The sequence below is a fragment of the Osmerus mordax genome, chromosome 10 (genome assembly GCF_038355195.1).
Source record: "Osmerus mordax isolate fOsmMor3 chromosome 10, fOsmMor3.pri, whole genome shotgun sequence".
In the NCBI taxonomy this organism is placed as follows: Eukaryota; Metazoa; Chordata; class Actinopteri; order Osmeriformes; family Osmeridae; genus Osmerus; species Osmerus mordax.
The window spans coordinates 14,352,615-14,373,406 of record NC_090059.1 but is presented as its reverse complement, the minus strand read 5'-3'; the positions used below and the strand labels follow the sequence as shown (position 1 = coordinate 14,373,406).

Sequence of the window (20,792 nt, the reverse complement as noted above, 5' to 3'; positions counted from 1 at the left end):
GTGTCTGTACAATGTATATCCTAATACTTTTCTGAAACTCTAAGCTATATTATACATGAAAAAATAATACCTGGTCTATACGAATTGTAGCCTACCTTGCTTTTTTTGTGGTAAAGGGATATAATGGAATGTATTTTTAATTACATTAGTAGGCTATGCAGTACAATGCAGCTTTAATCTATAACATTCAAAGTGTTTTATTATTGTGTTTCTGCTTCAGAACAATTTGTACTCGTAGGGAAACGTTTGTCTCTGTATGGAACAAAAAGATAAAAATAGACACACTGGTGTACCTGCATTAGAATAATCGCATTCATCTAACTGCAAGACACCAGATCTCGGTACACCTCCACCGTTAATTAGACCATTGATTCGTGTTACAGACAATTAATGACCAAATTAGGAGAGTCGGTATATTCCCCTTTGACTATAGGCTACGTTGCATTGCAACTAGGATTGTATTTTATTTGCACGTTCTCAAACTAAACAAATCCCAGTGGATTGCCTCCTGTTTATCGCGCTCTCACCTGTCACTCACGGAGCCACAGCAGCAAGTGATGGCGCATAATGGCCCGTCACTTTTTCACCTGCTTGTCACTCATCTGCTGTCGCTCATGATCGTAGCTGTCCCCCTCACCGCTGCAGATATCTAATGTCTTTCCGTGTATCGTGTTCGCAGTGCCCTCAGCAACTGCCACTTTTACTAGCTCTTTTGGGTGGCACAGTGGCAACGGTTTCAGTGCCCAAAGCCCTCAACCTGGTAAGTTGTAAGGGTTCATTTATAGTTTGGCTGTAACCAACAGACCACATGGTGTTTGAGGTTATTAGATACACTTACCTGCTCAACATCCACAACATGAGAATTGAGTTGGCTAACCATGCTAATGGTTTGTTAATGAAAGTGCTTTATACTGGAGTGGGGTAGTTGGCGAGGGGGTAAGCGTTGAGGACAGCCACAGGCAGGGGCCGTGCCAAGTCCTGTATCGTATCTGCCAGGTGGTCAAAGGTGCGTGAACTTACAGTAGTAGGTCACGTCATATCAAATCTAATTGTGTAAGGTTAAAGCCCTGAATTAGCCTAGCCCCTACGCTTAGTCAACAAGGATAATTCATCCCTTAGGCATCTTAGATCAGCCCTTGAAAACTGTCATGGCAAAAAAAGTATGAATTACACATTTCACAGTGGCTATTCTGACGCAGGGGCTATTCAGCGAATTTGCATGTATACTATCCTACTGGTTCGAGTAGTGTACAATAAATTACCTGACCACATTTGGTACTAAGAAAAAAATCAGCAAAACCCTGTCACCAGTTGGACACACAGGCCTACACTTGGAAAATAACATTAAATGCGAGAGTGAAAGAAAAAAAAAGTCGTTGAGACAGCCTCCAATGTTCGTCGAGCAGCGTTTCCATCGGGTAGGCATGCATAGACGCTGCTTAAAGTTTTTAAACAAGTAGTGCCATCCTGTGGTGAAACACGGTCAGTAAGGTTCCCATCCTCCAACAGGCTTGTATAGTTAAGGGAACATGTACAGAATGAGTACAGTCCAATTTAACACAAAGCAGTGTGATGTATTTTGTACCCACACACATAAATCTCTCTTTGACTGTGATGCCAATAAACATAATTCCAGTGTATCTCTATGTAATTTTGTTTCCAGGAATCGCATTGAATATCATAATCTCCTTGATGTTAACTGTTAAACGAAAGTCTAGCATGGGATTGGTCAAGAGCTCGTATCAGGTGATGGGCGAATCCCGGAATCTCGGTTATGCAAGGCGGAAGTAAGGACTGGGTTATTTGCTAAACTGAAAAGTGTCCGAAATAGAAAACACAAGAAACATATACCATTGGGAATCCTACTTCTACGATTTATGTCTGTTTTCTGATTTTGGTAAGAAAATCTCGTGCATCTCTACACCATTCCGACATGTTTATGTATCCTGCGACATATTTGTATTTTCCAGTTGTGCTAAGCTAAATAGCTAAAGTGGCTAATGTTAGCTCTCAAGCGAAAAAGCTAGCCAGATAGTATGAGCGATTCCGACTAGTAATGTGTCACGAGATATGCCAAAATAACCGAAACTAATATGAAAACTAGAAAGTTAACTAGCCAGTAGGTGATCTGATTACATCTGATCTTCCTGTGTACACCTTTGCGTGCGTTGAAGTGTTAGCTAGCCAATAGAATATGGACAGAAAAGGAAAGTTAATGTTCAAATAACTGTCAAACCGTCCTTACCTTAGCCACAGCATTACTAAGTCATTTAAAGACACATTTATTTCGCAGTATTAAGTATTAAAGCTGGCTGGATACATGCAAAGTGAGCCAGGTCTAACGTTAGTGGCCCTCTATTAGTTCCACTTACACCTACACCTTGAGGGACTTTCCAGCCAGCCTACACCAGGAACTGACCACCGAACAGAGTGCATTAGTCAGTTAGACAGGCAGCTATTTTTAGACTAGATGTCCTAAAGGTAATTTTCAACCACATTTTAGGGCTTTGTCAGACTCTAAACTAACCTCTTTACATTTTTACCAGATTCCAGGTTCCAGATATCTCTGATTCTACTACCCTTGCTGTGGCCTCCAAAACCTAACAACAACTTTTCAAAAGACTTCAACAACCTCCACCCGTGCTGCCTAACTTTTTGTGGCCCAGTCCAGGCACCTCTCACCAAGGGTAGCCTCCTCTCAGCTCCATGGCGGGTCGTGGAGGACCAGCGAGACCCAACGGTCCAGCAGCTGGAAATAAAATCTGCCAGTTCAAGTTGGTGCTTCTAGGGGAATCAGCTGTGGGGAAATCCAGTCTGGTTCTGCGCTTTGTCAAGGGCCAGTTTCACGAATATCAGGAGAGCACTATTGGAGGTAAGGCATTGCATTTGGGTGGTTAAACCATTTGTCTTATCAACCTCTGTCAAAACAATCTGGTGGTGGTTAAAGTGTTTTTAAAACTTTGGTGCTCCAAATATTTCTGAAACAAATGATCTGCTCATGATCCTAGCATTTACAGAATGAAACATGGTACAGATGGTCATGGTTTCAAATAGATACCAGGGCTTTGCTCACTCGTCTTCATTGATAATATGTCCGATGACAAAAGCAGGGTAAATTGCGTCAAGCGTCCTCTGGTCTGTTTAGACAACACAATTGATGCAGCTTCATTATGCAGTAAGACTGCAACAAAAAAATCAAACTATGTATCTTTTGCTGCATAAACGCACACGATAACCATCACTGACCCACAACACAATGTGCATAAAAAATGTATCCTATGTATAAAGTATGTGAGGGGTCAAAGGATACAACTTGCGTTATTGGGCTGTTTACTGCCAATGGCGTCAGGTGATTGAAGAATTTTTTGCTAGCCGAGTGAAGTGTTAAAAGCTTACATCCAGTAGATTTGAATCTGTGTTGGATCTTTAACTCTGAAGTCGCAGGGCCAGTCTAGTGAGTTCATTGTGACAACTCAAGACCTGTCTGACAGGCTTGGGTAATGTGGTAAGATTCAGTACCCTGAAAATGTTTGTTTTTACAATGTTCATACTGTTTGTGAAACTGTGGGGCTTAGTAATTCCTGTTCCTGATGAATCCACTTGTCAGTAGCTTTTTTCCTCTTTTATACTGTCCATTATTCGTTATCTTCGTCGCCTTACACAATTGAAGTTATGTAACATAAAGCCCATTGTATCAATGTGTTTTGTCAGAATATCAGATGTTATTAAACACCATGGTTGGGATTGGAATACAGTTCATTGTTCCTCATCAAGGCCTTTGAAGTATGCTAATGTTGACTCTACTTGTGTGTGTGCTTCTAAATTCATTTAATGTGTGTACCTAACCTATTTTGCTTGTTGGCTGACTCAAAGCAAAATAATAGCCTCACATCAGGGCCACTGTCCTGATGTGAGGAACTGCAACTGAAAGCATGTCTCCGCACAAAGGCCCTTCATTGATTGGCTAGGCTTTAGTATCAAGTTACAAAAGTAAGGTTGACAATGGAATCATTGATCGAGTCATATGTTTAAAAAAACAAAAATTAAAAAATCAAAGTTTGTCGGAGGCTGGGAGACAATGCAAGCTACGACAGTATTGGTATAAGCTAATCTCAACTGATAAACCTTTTTTATTCCAGAAAACATTCTTGTCATTTTCTGTGCGGTTCTCTTTTTCTTCCTTCTTTCCAGCTGCCTTTCTCACACAGACGGTCTGCTTGGACGACACGACAGTCAAGTTTGAGATTTGGGACACGGCCGGACAAGAGCGCTACCACAGTCTGGCGCCCATGTACTACAGAGGAGCCCAGGCGGCCATTGTGGTCTATGACATCACTAACACAGTATGTTTGTTTGTTGGTCACAATTTGTAGCCCAGAATTAGTTAAATTGTGAGATGAAAAGTATTGAAACAAATCTAAAATGAACATGCAAGATACGAATAAATAAAAATCCTCTCATCCTAAAAAAAGTCACATTCTATTAAATATCAGAAAACAACCTTATTTGGTCAATTGTATGACAATTTTCTGATTAAATATACAGTTGAATAGCATGAATTAATAGATTGTCATGTTTTTTCCAGTTAATGAAAATAGACTGAATACAAACTGATTGTTGTTGGTCATGTTATGGCAGGATACTTTCACACGAGCAAAGAACTGGGTGAAGGAGCTGCAGAGACAAGCCAGTCCCAACATAGTGATCGCTCTGGCTGGCAATAAGGCAGACATAGCTAACAAAAGAGCCATTGACCAACAGGTAAGTGTGATATCAACTATGTGTGTATTAGTCAGTATGATATATCAAATGTGACATCAACTATGTGTGTATTAGTCAGTATGAAATGGTATACTACATTTACATTTAGTCATTTAGCAGACACTCTTATCCAGAGCGACTTACAGTAAGTACAGGGACATTCCACCGAGGCAAGTAGGGTGAAGTGCCTTGCCCAAGGACACAACGTCAGTTGGCTTGACCGGGAATCGAACTGGCAACCTTCGGATTACTAGCCCGATTCCCTCACCGCTCAGCCACCTGACTCCCTCCCTACATGGAGGTTGATGTTTACCATAGATTGAAAAAATAAACTAAAAAAGGGAACATTTATGCCGTGATATGTATACTCGAGGTTAATGGGCCACTCCGGTAACAACAAAAAGTGTAATAGCGTTGTTGTTTTTTTTAGGAAGCACAAGCGTACGCTGATGATAACAGCTTACTCTTCATGGAGACCTCAGCCAAGACTGCCATGAACGTGAACGAAATCTTCATGGCCATAGGTAAGAATAACATGACAGTTAGACAGCTTGTCTAAATGAAAGAAAAACCATTGAAAAGTATGAAAAGCAAAGGGGGTTCGTTACTCGGAATCTTGTTAATTAATTCTCATTCTTAGTTCTAAGTTGTCTTTTGCTGTGGCTAAGAAGTTGTTGTTTTTTCCGCTGCAGCCAAGAAGCTGCCCAAGAACGAGCCACAAGGTGGAGCTGGAACAGGGGGCCGGACCAGACCTGGTGTGGACCTACAAGAACCTGCCCCCCAGGGTCGCAGTGGCCAATGCTGTGGTGGGAGCAACTAGCCAATGGAAATGAACTTACCAAGCGAGCCCTGAACAACAATGTTGTCAGGATGACAACCAATTAGAGCCCAGCGAGGGCCGGAGACCGGAACCACTTAGCCCTCCGCACTTAAACTGAGATTACAGATGAGATTTTCTCTTCCCCTTTGATTGAAAGGAGTGTTTAAAAAAAATTATCATAAGCTACCACAGCCCTCTCTTATTTCTTTTCCATGTTGTTCTCTCTATATATCTCCCTATATCTCTCTCTCTATGTCTCCCTATATCTCTCTCTCTATGTCTCCCTATATCTCTCTCTATATATATATATATATCTCGATCTCTCTCTCTTTTTATATCACTCTCTCTTCCCCTCACTTCTTTGAATCTTTGTTCTCCCATAAGCAACCTATTTGTGTTATTTAATTCAAATATTACCTGGATTATGTCTTAATGCTCTTGAGGAGTGTTATCATGGCCATTGCTGTAACCTTCTTCGTGTCCAGGTGATGGGTGCATGCTACATTTTCTTTATTTTCTACCCCACTCCGATCTTTTCCTTCCGTGTTGATCTTCCTCATCTGGAAACCCCCAAAAGATCCTCAAAGGGGAAAATGTGTCTTAACACCTCCCAGTTCTCTCTCTCTCTCTCCATTTTTGTAAATTAACAACAGCCTTCATTGCAAAGATCCTCAGTTTTTTCCTGGTCAGGAGAGATGGTCAGGAAAACCACATGGGCCTTTGGTAAAGCCACTGTTGTGGCGCAGTAGTGTATAATTTCATTGGATACACCTAATGTGATATCTCTGATCTGTGCATCAAATTTAATTATGTACCCAATGTGCATTAACACCTATGACATCAGTCATTTTTAGCATCTTGTGTTTTTTTGAATCTGTAAAGTAAATGTGAAAATAAATTCTAAGGCCAGAAGAAAAAGTTTGTATGTGGTGAAAATAATTGTCCAGAATGTAGATTTATGAGTTCAGATTGGACTATATATAAATACTTTTCATGAATAATTAGCAGAATAGGGCATACCAATGATAAAAATGTCATTTTAGTAGGAAGTGCAGCTATTATAATAGTACTACACACGTTTTACGTTTCCAAAGAATTACATTCCAGTGACATTCAATTTAAAGTATCCCAAAAAGAAAAATATTAGTAACTTTCATTGGCTTGCTGTTTCTGCTTTGTGAAGAACCCCTACCGTGGTCCTTAAAGGAACTCTACCAACCAATCTACAAAGGGATAGTATACACATCAAAATAAGGGTCACCTCGCGTCACATGACAATCCTCAATCTTCTGTTTATTTGTGTTTTGCTTAAATAGTTCTGCAGGTTGAAATTATTTTACCATATCTGACATTGTCTCTAAATGGCCTTTGGACTTGTCTACTGGAATCCCCAAGACTGCACGTCATCTCTTTGTTAAAGTATACATGTCAGGGGAATGTCCCTGTACTTACTGTAAGTCGCTCTTGATAAGAGTGTCTGCTAAATGACTAAATGTAAATGTGATGTATAATAACAAAAGGTTTTATGCTGTGGCATCAATAGTAATTTTGCCTGCTGCAACAAAAAAAAAATCAGGTCCTGCAACAAAAAAAAAAAAGGGATAATTTTGTGTCTAAATAGTTGTTCTTATTGCATTTGACCAGTAGATGGCAGGACAGCACTAACTTTGCTTGTAATTTCTTAGTTTGCCAAATAATTCCCCTGAAATGCATTTTCCATAGAACACATTTTTCATAGAATATACCATAATGTCTGCAATGCTCTGGTATGTTACGTAATGTTTTGTGTAGAATTATTTTAATTGAATCACCAAATAAAATAACTCCAATGGTAGATAGGTTGATTGAATTATGAGAGCCTTTTCACTTTCTTTACTAAATAAAAAACGTGATCCGGAATTTAGTACAAAAATGTGTCCTTTTAGGCTATCATTTGGCTGAAGAGAATGTATGTTTGTGTGTGTGTGAGAGAGAATCTATAGTGTGCTTTCGTTACCGTGAAACAACATTGAATATATTAGTGTGTGGTTTACCTGTGAGTGTGTGTTGCTTTGTGAGAAAACGCTTTGTGTGTAGCAAAAAACTTATCTAGTGTCTTGCAGGAGACCTGCCAATTCACAGCTGTAGCTTTAATCCTCTAAACTGCCCTTTTTGTTTCTCCAGGTTAATGCAGTGACTCACTCTTTAGATGAACTGTGCTTTTATGCTTGGCCTTGTTTTTTTTGTACAATGGTACTGTGAATGGCATTGGTTATAATATAGTGAACTAATGACAATGTATGCTTGCCTAGTAATTCAATATCCAATTTGCAATTGTGCTAATTGTGCTATTGTTTTCTAATACCATAAGTGGTTAATCTGTTTGAAAAAAAAATCCTACTTGCATACTTAATTTCTTGTATAGTGGTATATATGTTGGATGGATTCTGAAATAGACTAAAGAGTAAAGTCTTTCAAGTCAGATATCAAATGCCACTGAAAACTGGGATAGAGAAAATCATGACAGCTAAACATAAAAGGTTAAAAAATTGTGGTTTGACCGGCATCCAAAGCATTACTTTAAAGTTTCAATTTTTGAGAAGGTGCAACAAACTGGCACTGTCAAGATTTTAAATTGGAATGGGCGTATATACTGTATCCTGTCAGATCACTTTATGGTTGAGATTGCAGCTCAAATAAAGCACCTTTTTTACAACACGTACAAACATACTTTTTGGTTGGCCTGCCACATGCATGCAGACACTGTTCCCTGAGTAAATGATTTCTGATTTGGCAGTACTGTCAATCTTTCATTTTGTGAAAAAATAAATTAATTTCATACTACACTGCTGTTGTGAATCACAAAGGCAAGCACTAGTATGAATTTAAATGTGTAGATGTAGATAGAGAAAGAGTGCAAGACATGGAAAATGAAAATAAATGCTTGCCCTACAGATTTGATCCTATATAATATTCTCTTTATTTTCCATTTTCAGCCCATCAAAATGTCTTAAATTGGTAGTTTGGCCCATAACTACCATGAACATTGGTTGTCATAACAACAGGGATTTTTGAATTAACCTCCCGGCACATTCTGTGCTATGGTGGACCCAATGAACCATTTCTGTTCCCCCCCATCTGTCAGGTGTGAGTGCAGGGGGTGGACCCAAAATGCAGGGTGAGGCAAGCAAGGAAGGATGACAACACAAAATATATTTATTTTTGTCAAAAACTCAGGAACAGGAGGGAATACGCACAGGTACGACAACAACAAAGCGACAAGGATTGACAAAGGGAGTCAACACATATACAGGGCAGGGTGATCACACAATGGATAACAGCTGGGTGATTGGAACGAGAGGCAGGAGTGCATGGAGCTAGAAAATTGCGGACCTGGACCGGACACACACACACCCAGGGAGACAGACAGAAAACACTAGGGCAGGGAGAACTAAGATAACAAAAGAATAACTGGGGCATGGCCGTGGCCAGGACACCATCAGCACGTACGAGCTTAACTGAGGTGATACCTATAACAAAAGTGGGAGATCCATCAATCACTTGTCTAAGGGAAATGGGTTTGAACCCCAGACTTACAGTACATCAATAATGTGTTAAAAACGTGCAAAGAAATGACCTTGAGAATGTCCCCTTTTATTCAAGAAAAAGCATGTCCCTCCTGTATGAGAAAAAACGGAGTAAGTGAAAACCTCACCACCAAATCCAGATATGCCAATGAAATCCACAGCTCTACCAGATTTGTAAATTATCTTGCCATTGCAGTGAGCAACACATCTGAGATAGCCTGAGCTGTTCCTGATATGATTCTTCCATTTTCTTAGGTAAACACACACTGGGCAAATGCCAAGGGCATTCAGAGAATGAGAAATGTGTTATCTTCAGCTTTGGCAATGATGATGTACCATATTCTTATCCTGCAGTAAAAAGACAAGTCTCTACTATGTTCACTTAAAATTTCCCAGTCGGCTGGAATAGTTTGTTAAAAATAGCATTCTTATTTATGCTTCTCTTTTTCATCATTTTGTGTTTACCCAAGCTCTAAGCATTAAGACAACGTGTGGCTCATTTATAGTAATGTTCTCATCAACCTGAATGTGTTTGTTTAGCTACAAACAGGATTTTTTTAAATAATTCTGATTGTGTACTTGTGTACTTATGTTAGTGTTGATTATCATGTTTTTTTTTACCAGATATAAGGCCCATTTGGCCAGTCCTGTTCAATGTTCAAATGTATATATTTTTTTTTTTACACAATATTTAAATGTATTGACCTTATTCAGACAATTTTTTAATCATCAATCAGTTTTAATCCCATCTCAATTGCCACCCATGATCTGGGGTCATACCATTAAGTGACCTTGTTTCATCAAGCAAACTGTAATAAGATCTTTCAGAGCTGCCAGAGGGTCAATATTTGCTTGTCTTTTGCTCTCTAGCTCTTCCTCCAAAGTCTTTGATACCACTCACAATTTAGCATTTTTCGTCTAACTTTGAAGGGAAAGATAGATTGGCATGTATGCACTTCAAAGCCTGTTACTGTGGCAACCAGGTAAATTGGGACGTAAGGGTCTGGGGGGGCGGCAAGGTTGTGATTGAAATAAGCTGAAGGAGAAGTATTGAGGGCAGACTTAAAATGGCTCCAAATTAAACCATTCAAGATAATGCACATGTACAAGACCACCATTGTATTTTTATGCACTTTAACATCTCCTTGCCTTTTAACTCAACCCTATTTTCAAGCCCTACATGCTAGAGACTCTGTTCAAACCTTGAGATACTCAGAACAAAAAGTTTATAAAGGTTATGTGTTTCCAGCTGCCAGCATCTTGAACTTTTGCAACTATTCATCCTATAAAACTGTATAACTTGTCACCCATGGGAGATATTTTCAGTCCCCTCTCAATCATTTCTTCAGATGGATAATCTATTAGCACAAGATTATTGCTTCTTTATACACATTAGATAAGATTTATACTTCCATTATATGGGAGCTCACAAAGCCTGTGGATCAAAGTTATGGGAGCAATACTTTAATTCACTACTCATCAGTTCTTAAAGGCTAGACTCTTCATTAACTTCATATTGATTTTTACTTTCCACTTTTCTTTCTTTCTCTCTCTCTCTCTCTCTCTCTCTCTCTCTCTCTCTCTCTCTCTCTCTCTCTCTCTCTCTCTCCCTCTCTCCCTCTCTCTCTCTTTCTTTCTTTCTTTCTTTCTTTTGTGTGTGTATGAACACACACTTTATTTTTAGGGGAGCCTTCTCGCTGGTCAAGCAGGGTTGCCAGAGGACTTCCAGTGCAAGGACATAGCTCAAACTCCAAGTATGTTTCCACAGCACATACATCACTGTCTAGCTGACAGCTGTCCCACGCACAGAGAGCGACGCTGGTTAGAGCTCACACAAGCATGTGCCCGTAGTGGTATGCTTCCAAAGTCACCCACAGGCATCCGCTTTTGAACGCAGCCCAAAAATGTTAATGAGGAGGGGCGATAAGGCCTGCATGGCAAAACAAGGCCTAAAGGTAGAGAGAGATTTTTTTTTACATGGTGAAGATTACATGTGGTCTGTATTTACCTTGACCCTTGAAGTCATTTGTGAGTGAGATATTAATAATGGAAATGAATACTTATTAGTGTCTATTAAAAATAAATTCTGAATCATGCGATAAGATTTATATGAAAGACCCTAAAGGATGAAAATAAAATGACCACCTCAATCCCAACTCTAATTTTACAGATACTTTAGCTTCTACATTCTGTAAGCTGGCAACATTTTATATATCATTTTATATATATCTATTATGTGGTTCTTAGGTGAACATAGATATCCATAACCAAATATAATTTAGAAAATGTATATTGTCTAAAATACTCGAAACTGTTTGGCCCAAGGTCAATGTGCCACTCAGATAATTGGATCCCACAATCACAGTGTGTTCTTTTACTAGGCTATATTTGACTATAGATTGGACTTAGTCTGTGTATTATTGTCCCACCCATTTATCCTTCTGCATCACACAATAAAAAATCAATAATTGTTTTTTTAATGCAATATTTTAACACCCTAGATTGATTTGAACTCTATCTGGATCTGTTGAGTCTGAAGACAGATGACGTTGACCCGTTTTTCTCATGTTACAATCATTGGAGACAACTACTGAGCACACTGCATCTAGCGGGGGCATAACAAGCGTGGCTGTCTTGGCGCGCTCGTGACACTTCCAACGCTTCCACTGCACCTGCAATTCGCGCCGCAACAGCTGACAGACACCGAAATGTTCAGCGGCAGCGCAAAAGGAGGTACTCTGAAAAGGTCGAGAACAGGTAAGATAACATTCGTATACCAACCCAGATTCTAAATAAGTGTAATATGTTCAATTTTACCGCAGAATATATCGATTGAAGTGAAAGAAGCAACCAGTCTATTTTGTGCCAGGTGCCACGACATGGCGCGTCTGTGTTTTTTGATGTGGGAGCTCAAGTGACATGTAGTAGACAGTAACTGTAGAGAAAGGCTACAAACAAGACCGATTTTTAGAACAAAACCTCTTGATTCGACCGTAGGCTACATTGTTTGTCTTAAATTGGTCTCTTCGTCTCAAGTTAAGGTCTTTAAATAAGTTTGAAATGTGTCATGCGCAATTATAGGCTATGGACTTACCTATGTAACTGTATTGAAGCCTAATTTAATAATAGCAATTGCAAATATTACAATTGATTCACTGCAGTGCTGAGGATGGGTTTGTGATTTACTCTCAAGTGTTTTTGAAAAAGTTAGTAAATTATGTTATTTAGGCTACCTTTTGAAATCAAGTAGCGCCGCCTTTCCGAAGCACAGGTCTGGCTGTTCAGTTTACACATTTATAGAGAGTTTGAGTACAACTTCACAGGGCTTAGGCCTATTCATAACAGAAGATAGAGAGAAGACGTCTCTATTGTCCGTAGCTATCTATGTGTGCGTGCACTCCACTTGTCCATCTAAAATAGGCTGTGCTGGAGAGCTAGAAAAAGATGGGGCAGTGAGCAAAGAGACTGTTGCTAATCATAGACACAACAAACATCATGCTGAATATTTCATTGGGGTTCCATTTGACAAAAAGCTCACTGTCCTGCTGTACTGTCTCAGCGGATGCCAGCGTTCTCCCCTGGCTGTCGAAGGCGGAAAGTGCTGAGCGAGTGGTGCTGTTGAATTCCTTTAAATGGCCTCTCTGTCTTTGATACAGTAAATGTTCGTGTCAGTGACAGCTTTCCCAATTGTTCTGGTGGTTGAATAGACCATTTATATCACAGAAAGTGATTCATTTGAGAGTTTTCTATTAACTTGTACAAACATTGCCCCTCACTTTTGGTAGTGGTAGCTTTACAGAAACAGTAACCGCTCATTAAGATCCTTGATTGTATCATTGCATCACATTATGGTGCACTGATAATGACACGACACAACAAATGATCCAAAAACATTTTAATTGACGACTAGACTTCCTGAGGCCTCCAGGAGATTGAAGTCCTGGGCAGCAGTCTACAAATGGTCAACAGTTCATGGGGAGTCCAACAGTTCATGGGGAGTCAGGTGGCTGAGTGGTTAGGGAATCGGGCTAGTAATCAGAAGGTTGCCGGTTCGATTCCTGGCTGTGCTAATGACATTGTGTCCTTGGGCAAGGCACTTCACCCTACTTGCCTCGGGGGAATGTCCCTGTACTTACTGTAAGTCGCTCTGGATAAGAGCGTCTGCTAAATGCCTAAATGTAAATGTAAACTGTGACACACAGGCACAACATATCTCTCACAAATACAGTAGCATCTCTACTCTATCTTTTGACTTCTCATTTAAAGGCATGTTTCTCATCCGTTGTCCTTTCTGTGAGTGTTGCCATGGATTGCTCCACTTCCACTCAAGCTGAGTGGGCAGGGCATCTCCAGTCATCTACCGAGAGAAAGCAGGATCGTCATCTTATCTGTCCCCTACAGACGACCTCTGCTTCTTAAGGCTCTTCACTGCACTGCCAACAAATGTAAATGTCATCAAATGATCCGTAATGTGTGGACAGCTGGCCCATTCCAACGACATGTCCATGCTATTATTCTCAGAATAGAAAAGGAGTCTTGCTGTCTTTAATAAAGCCCCTGTTTTCCCCACTGCCCACTCACTTGGTCGACACAGTTGTTTTCATTTACATTTAGTCATTTAGCAGACACTTATCCAGAGCGACTTACAGTAAGTACAGGGTCAGTCCCCCGAGGCAAGTAGGGTTAAGTGCCTTGCCCAAGGACACAACATTATTTTGCACGATGGGGAATTGAACCGGCAACCTTCTGATTACTAGCCCGATTCCCCAACTGCTCAGCCACCTGACTCCCGTTTTCACCATGATTCTGCAAGATAGTGTGGTCACTCTGCTCCGGCGTGTGCCACTGTCCACTGTGCTTCGTAGGTGAGAAGGCAACTCATCTGAGCCAGCGATCATCTATCTTAGCCATGTGGCTATGCCCCTACAAAGACACAGACTGGGGCAGTGGTCGTTTATACATCGCCACCGTGTGTATCTTATTGGATGGCTGGATAGATACCTGACCTCTGTGGCCTTCTGTTTCTCTCGCTCTTCCTCAGCATTCCTCCTCCAGCTCCCTCATCTAACACATGACCGTGCTCGCTGCAGATAACACTGTTTTCTCCTGGGCATGAGCCAGGAGGTTCCAAGCGAATGCACTCTCTCGGTCCCCTCCCCTCTCTTTCACCTCAGACAGAGCATGCACTCTCAGCTCTGGACGAGCTCAATGCCACAGCATTTCATCGCTGTCGTCTGTCTCAGTGAAAACCGTCAGCTGTGAAATTGAGAATAATCATGTGGAACAAGATTGGAGAGAGAGCAGCGTGGGCTCAAACCTTCTCTGCCATAGGATTCATGGTGCAGCTGATAAAGTCTCCCCTACTCCCTAAAGGACATCCTCAACCAGCCAAGCTCATTTCCTATCATTTAAAAAATATATATGTTTATTTAGATTTTCAATCTAAATCAAGATTATTCTTATTTTTTATCTTTTATGTGTCGTACTTGACTAGGCATATTGAAAATGGGTAATTTGATGTATTTCGTTTGCTTCTTTAATTACATTTTTTGTTTTTTAATGTTTTGTCTGAAAATTTGGTTTTATGTTACAGTTTGCTTGCTACTAACCCCTTTCTACTAACAAACTTTGTACAGGAAAGGTGTCTGCTTTTCATGTGCTCCAGTTAGCCCATCATGCATTACGTTTCCTAGTTAAATCACTGGGGTGCACGGCATCATAGTGGAATATGTTAAGGGGACTGGGGGCAGGCTATGATGGGGTCACCACCTGTCCAATGACACATGGGAGCCTACAACCATAATCTGTCATGTTTTGCCCTTGCAGACGAAAATGCGTCAGGCTACTTTAAGGGTATTCTTATCACTTTGCAATCACCTGATTGTTATAAAAGACTCCTGAACAGATTGCTTTTCCACAAATCACTCTGTCACCCCATCTCTGTTCCATCTCTGTCAAATAGTCTTCCATCCTTGAAGGGATAGAGCAAAGAGTGATTTTGGCTGTGATTATGAGTCAGTTGCTTGTCTCTCACCACAGTCCCAGTTTAATCCTCTCTTCAGAGCTTCCTAGGACCTTTGCCTGGTGGCACTGGAGGGAAGAGAGTGCAGTTTCCATCATCTCTGTAAATTCTCTGAAAGAAACAGTATATGGAGCTTAGGATAAAAAATAAAATCTTTTGGGACACTGTTGAAATGTGAAAATTGACTAAAAAGGATCAATAGTCAAGTAAAATAATTGAACAAGTCAGTCGAAGCCGAGCTGTAAAGCGCTCTCCAAAGAGTAACAACTGCCTGGAACAACTGGCTTCTTCATTTGTACCATTCAGTCCCTGAGTGGACCATTTTCCCCATTTTTGCTTCATCAATTGCACCTCTGCGTAAGTAAGCTACAGTAAATCTTTCAGGTTGTCTTTGGTATTTGATATAGTCTAGACCCACCATCTACAAACTATTTCTGTGTAAATGCAGTGTTTCACTTAAGCTGTCAAGATTAAGACTTTAGGCTAAACATAATTAAATCTATTTGACATTTAACCCTTGTGTTATTTTCGGGTCATTCTGACCCATCAGTCATTGTAACCCACCGTCGTATTGCGACAACTTTACCGCATACAAAAACAAAGTGAAGAATTTTCTTTTAACCGTTAGGCTGTCTCAGACCCCCCACATTGCGAAGGTTAAAAGAAAATTATTTTTATTTGTTTTTGTATTGGGTAAAATTGGGTAAACACAACGATGGTTCGTTATGAACCTTTGGGTCATGTGACCCGAAGGCAGCACAAGGGTTAAGCAATACATGAGAGGGAGTACGTTATTGCTGAATATATTAGCAGGGCTGTGATTATGACCTATGACCTACAGCCATGCTGATATTCAGCAATTATGCACAACCTTGAGTATGATATTGATTTCATACAACAATTCTACAAGCTCCATTAGTTAACAAAATGACATCAGATTATGATTTGTTTGTTTATTCAATCATTTATTTGGCTCTGCTAACACAAAATAATTCTGCCACTGGACTGGGATTGGACTGTTGCCAAGCAACACGTAAACATTTTCCTGTCCACTAGTGACAAACGGTTGTTAATGGAAGCAGATTGATACGTTTAGTTAAAATTCCCTGTGCTGTTAAATATGTTCATGGAATGCCTCGTCACATCAAAATACTTGATACTTTAATCAAAAATAACCTTATTGTTCCAGTATTACTAATATCCTTGGGCACATCTGCAGTAACACACGAAGGGTGATTATTAAAGGACTACTGTATGCATCACAAAGACCAACCTGTCTAAAATATTGTACAAGACACACACAAACACACAGCCCCCCCCCCCCCCCACACACACACACACACACACACACACAGGCCTTTAACGTTCCTGGCTTTCCCCATCAGTCCACATGAACCTCTCAGTGTGTAAATATGGTACAGAAAGGCTCTGTATTCTGTGATCTTAGGAACATTCTTTAAAGTCACCTCTCAAATAGGCCATTGGAAACGAAGTGAAAGAGATGTAAAAACGTTAAACTAGATTTAACTCTACCAATCAGGATAACAATGTGGTGTGCTTACGTTTAGTGCAGCAAAACCCTTTATATTTCAAAATTACAGATTCAATGGACTGAACTGAATTAAAAAACATATGCTTTACTGGGACTTAAAATGTATGGAGCTGGTTGGAAGTCTGTTCTACGCTCATGTCGCTGTAAAAGGATAAACCTTGAGGGAGATTCTGGCAGTGGGAGGGTGTGATATGGTTCATTACTTACACATCCCCTAGGGGTGTATGGTGGGCTGGGCATAGGTTCAACACAGCAGGCAGATGTGTCTGCAATCGAGGGGTGCGACTTTGACCTACCCCCAGGAGGAATGTCCTTTGCAGCAGTATGTAATGGCTAGAAATGTAGGGGTTAGTTAAGTGGAAATTGCTAACTTATACGCTTTGTAGCTGTGACTAGCAGCTCCATAGCTCACTCTAGCGGTCAGGTTGGTCGTGACTTGGTCGATCGGTGGGTCAGTTGGTCCGCTAAAATTGCATGCGTGGTCATAGCTATTGCGAATTTGCACTTGTTTATTACAGATTTACTCACAATTTCAATTCATATACCCAAACTAAATTATATTTCAAACTGTATGTTCCTCATTAAATCCATACAGCTTGAGTGACAAAACCCTCTATGACCTCACAATCACTCCTCTTCCTCGTACGTCCTCCTCTCCAACAGAGGTAAGTCTATACCAGCCTCAGCAGCAAACCTGAATGAGGACAGGAGGGGGCGGTTGGCAGACTGTGTCTCAGATCCAAAGAGATGTTTTTCTCCCTCTTTCCCAATCTCTCGCCTACTCTTACCGTATCATTTTGTCCAGAGGGGAGGATGTATTTTTTTTAATAAAACTGTATCCCCAGCTGAGTCAACCGCCATTTATGCATTTGTGCAGTCTAGAGTCTAGGGGAGATCATCGTCAGAGGACAATAATGGATGGTTCACAGTAGGTGAAAACAGCACACAGCCAAAGCTAAGCACCAAGGCCACAGCACGACAAAAGTTCTCTTATGAAACAAGATGGTTTTGTTGAACTTCTTCATCTGAGTGTATCTATTGGCACTAGCAGTCATGTGCACAGTACCTTTGGACATTGTTAGAGAGTACTTCCTCTTCCACTCAAATTCTGTTCTTATAAACTCCTCATTGCATCAGCTTTCTTTCTTTCTTTTTCTTTCTTTATTTTATTGTATATTTTATTTAATTCTAATTCCACTTAGTACTGCTAGTTTATGTACCATTAGTATAGATAGTCCACATATTTAAATTTTAGGTCCCTATATGTTTATTGTATGCACCTTCCTGCCAAAGTAAATTCCTTGTCTGTGCAAACTTTCATGGCGAATAAATCCCATTCTGATTCTGATTCCCATTGCACTCTGTTTTGAAATGTGACATGGCAGCCCTCAGTAAAACTGTAAAATGTAAAATCAAGCAGCTGTGGTTCCAGAAAAGTTTTAGGTTCATGTAACAAAAGACTCGTTGTCAATTCATGTTTCATTTAATTTTGGTCCTGCTCGGCTACTTGACTATCTCAACCAACTTGCTTTGCTCCTGAATTTGTCTTGGGGATAATAATTGTGCTTATTTAATGTATCAATCCGTTTGCTACACTGCAGTCATTTTACTTTTGTAATTGTAATATCTCTGGCATTGATGTTCACAAGAGCTCTGCAATCAGAGAAAATTACACTTGATTGACAGGCATTAGCATGGCTAATGCAGTGCCTTTAGTTGTTGTGATTGTGGTTAAATAATGAAAGACTGTTGAGGAGGGATAGACTCCACTGCCCACTCACTCAGTCTCATTCTGTCAAGCACTGCATCCCACGCAGAGTGCTGCTTTCAGGTCTGGGTAGTAGAGGAACAAACGTCATAACTCTAATGGGGGAAAGAGATGGACAGCCGAGTGTGCGTGTGCACGTTCCTGTGTTTGTTATTCTTTAGTCATGCGTTTTAGACTTCCCTCAAAACTTTCATAACAAGAATTGTGTCTTTGTCAACTGAATACAGGATGCTTTAGTGAGGCTATATTTGGAATGGCCATTCACCTAGGTCATTTGTCTGTATAGTGTTACAGGTAGGGGAGAGGAGTGAAAGTTGGCTGGAACAATATCATTGTCAAGGCCAAAAATAGACTTTGCCTGCTTTCACCTTGTCCTATTTTTCAGGGCATTTTCTCACTTTTAGCAACACACTTTGCAAAAGTCACCGTTTTGAACACCTCTGTGTGTGTGTGTGTGTGTGTGATGGCTAATTAGCTGTGGGACATACTGCACCTCAGTGCTATCAGACAATTCTCGCTTTAGGGTTCCACGTCATATTTGTTTTTAAGGCCCTGGGAAGTTCAACATTTCTGACTTTCCTGTTGTATTTTGAGTTTTCTAGATCCTTTTGCGTCATATATATATCTGCTAAATGACTAAATATATACATAAATATATTTGACATTGTCCATGTACTGTAAGTTACTTTCATTGTACCCTAAACAAGCAAGGATTTACCCGACTCTTCCCCCCCCTTTCATCTTTTTAATAGGGGTGGGAATCTTGTGGTACCTCACGATTCGAATCGATTTTTGGGGTCACGAATTGATTAAAAACCTATTTACGATTTTTTGCGATTTTTAAAATAACGAAAAATAAAAAAATACAATAAAATAACATTAAATTTTAAAAAATTGTGAATCGCTAGAAGACTTGAATGCGATTCAAATGTGAATCGATTCTTTCCCCCACCCCTACTTTTCAAGCACCTTGGCTAGGTTAGGCAGTGCTTCTGTAGGACTTAACAAACCATGTAGCTGGAAATTCTACCGATTGGAGTGACAGGTGTTTTCAACAGGGAATTCAGATAACTGAAATGCAATTACATTTTTCTGGTTAGGTTTACAGATGAGTCATCACTGATAATTACTGTTATTGGGAATAATTGGGTGAGCAGAGGAGAGATGTTGTCTTAGCTAAGTCAAGGTTGGCTGGATCTGCACTGATCCAGACATGATGTGAAAATGGCATAAGGTAAAAAAAGGTAACATGGTGCATTACTTTAACAGATATGTCTACACAAAATCAATTATGATCATTGTGAAACATTGTATCCTATATATAGAGCTGGCCTGAATGCTAAATATGTTAATTAGAGGGATGTGTGACTGAAAAAACACTGATCAGATGTGTATAATTTAATTGCCAGTTATGGGGTATTTACAATGCCAGTTTATGTTCCAAAGGGCATTGTGATAACTTGTGATAAAGCAGAGTAATGAGCAGATTTTCAGATTTTAAATGTAAGTGTATAACTATTTACATTTAGTCATTTAGCAGACGCTCTTATCCAGAGCGACTTACAGTAAGTACAGGGACATTCCCCCGAGGCAAGTAGGGTGAAGTGCCTTGCCCAAGGACACAACGTCAGTAGCATGACCGGGAATCGAACTGGCAACCTTCGGATTACTAGCCCGATTCCCTCACCGCTCAGCCAACTGACTTCCAACTATGATGCGGGTGTAGTTTCAGAAACCTTGACAAGAGCCATGTTTCCTGGGCCCAATGCAGACTGAAAGGCCACAGTGCTGAGCAGGTGTGCCTAAACTGACAGCCATGTTAATCAAGGGGGATTAGAACTCTAGGGAGTTTAAATGGGATGGAAAACCATTTAAATGACACCTAGCTGTAGTCATCCTCTTAGTCATCCTTCTCTCTACGGCTCGCTTGTGTCACCCTCCACAGCTGGTCTCAAGGCCTATATGTCTGTTGTAACTGTATTCCACTGCTGGTCTGCATGTTGCTTTTGTAGTCAGATGAGGGTGGGGTGTGTGTTGACATGAGAGGAGGGAGTTCTGTACATGACACTTGGATTAAGATGTCATCCGTGCAACTCACTATTGAGATCCAAACACTTAGATCACTTAATCAGTATCATTCAAGGGCAAATGCTGTCTGCTTTGGCAGACAGCATTTGAGGAAGTGGATGGGTGGCCTGGTCTGGTCTGCACAGCTCTGTCATTGATCTAATGGGATGCAGACTTGAAAGACGGCATAGGATTTGGTGTGAAGGAATGTGGAATGCACACCAACATCACAATAA

The 20,792-nt window shown here is 40.4% G+C and overlaps 1 protein-coding gene across 1 annotated transcript; it reads left to right on the top strand.

Annotated features, from left to right (window-relative positions):
• The first annotated feature begins 1,759 nt into the window (after window positions 1-1,759).
• LOC136950385 (ras-related protein Rab-5C-like) lies at window positions 1,760-6,499 on the top strand. Its single transcript, XM_067244699.1, has 6 exons — window positions 1,760-1,897; window positions 2,547-2,872; window positions 4,192-4,343; window positions 4,639-4,761; window positions 5,192-5,285; window positions 5,454-6,499. Exons 2-6 carry the CDS (start codon window positions 2,707-2,709, stop codon window positions 5,579-5,581), a joined length of 663 nt encoding a protein of 220 aa, XP_067100800.1. The 5' UTR covers window positions 1,760-1,897; window positions 2,547-2,706; the 3' UTR covers window positions 5,582-6,499.
• Window positions 6,500-20,792: the final 14,293 nt, after the last annotated feature.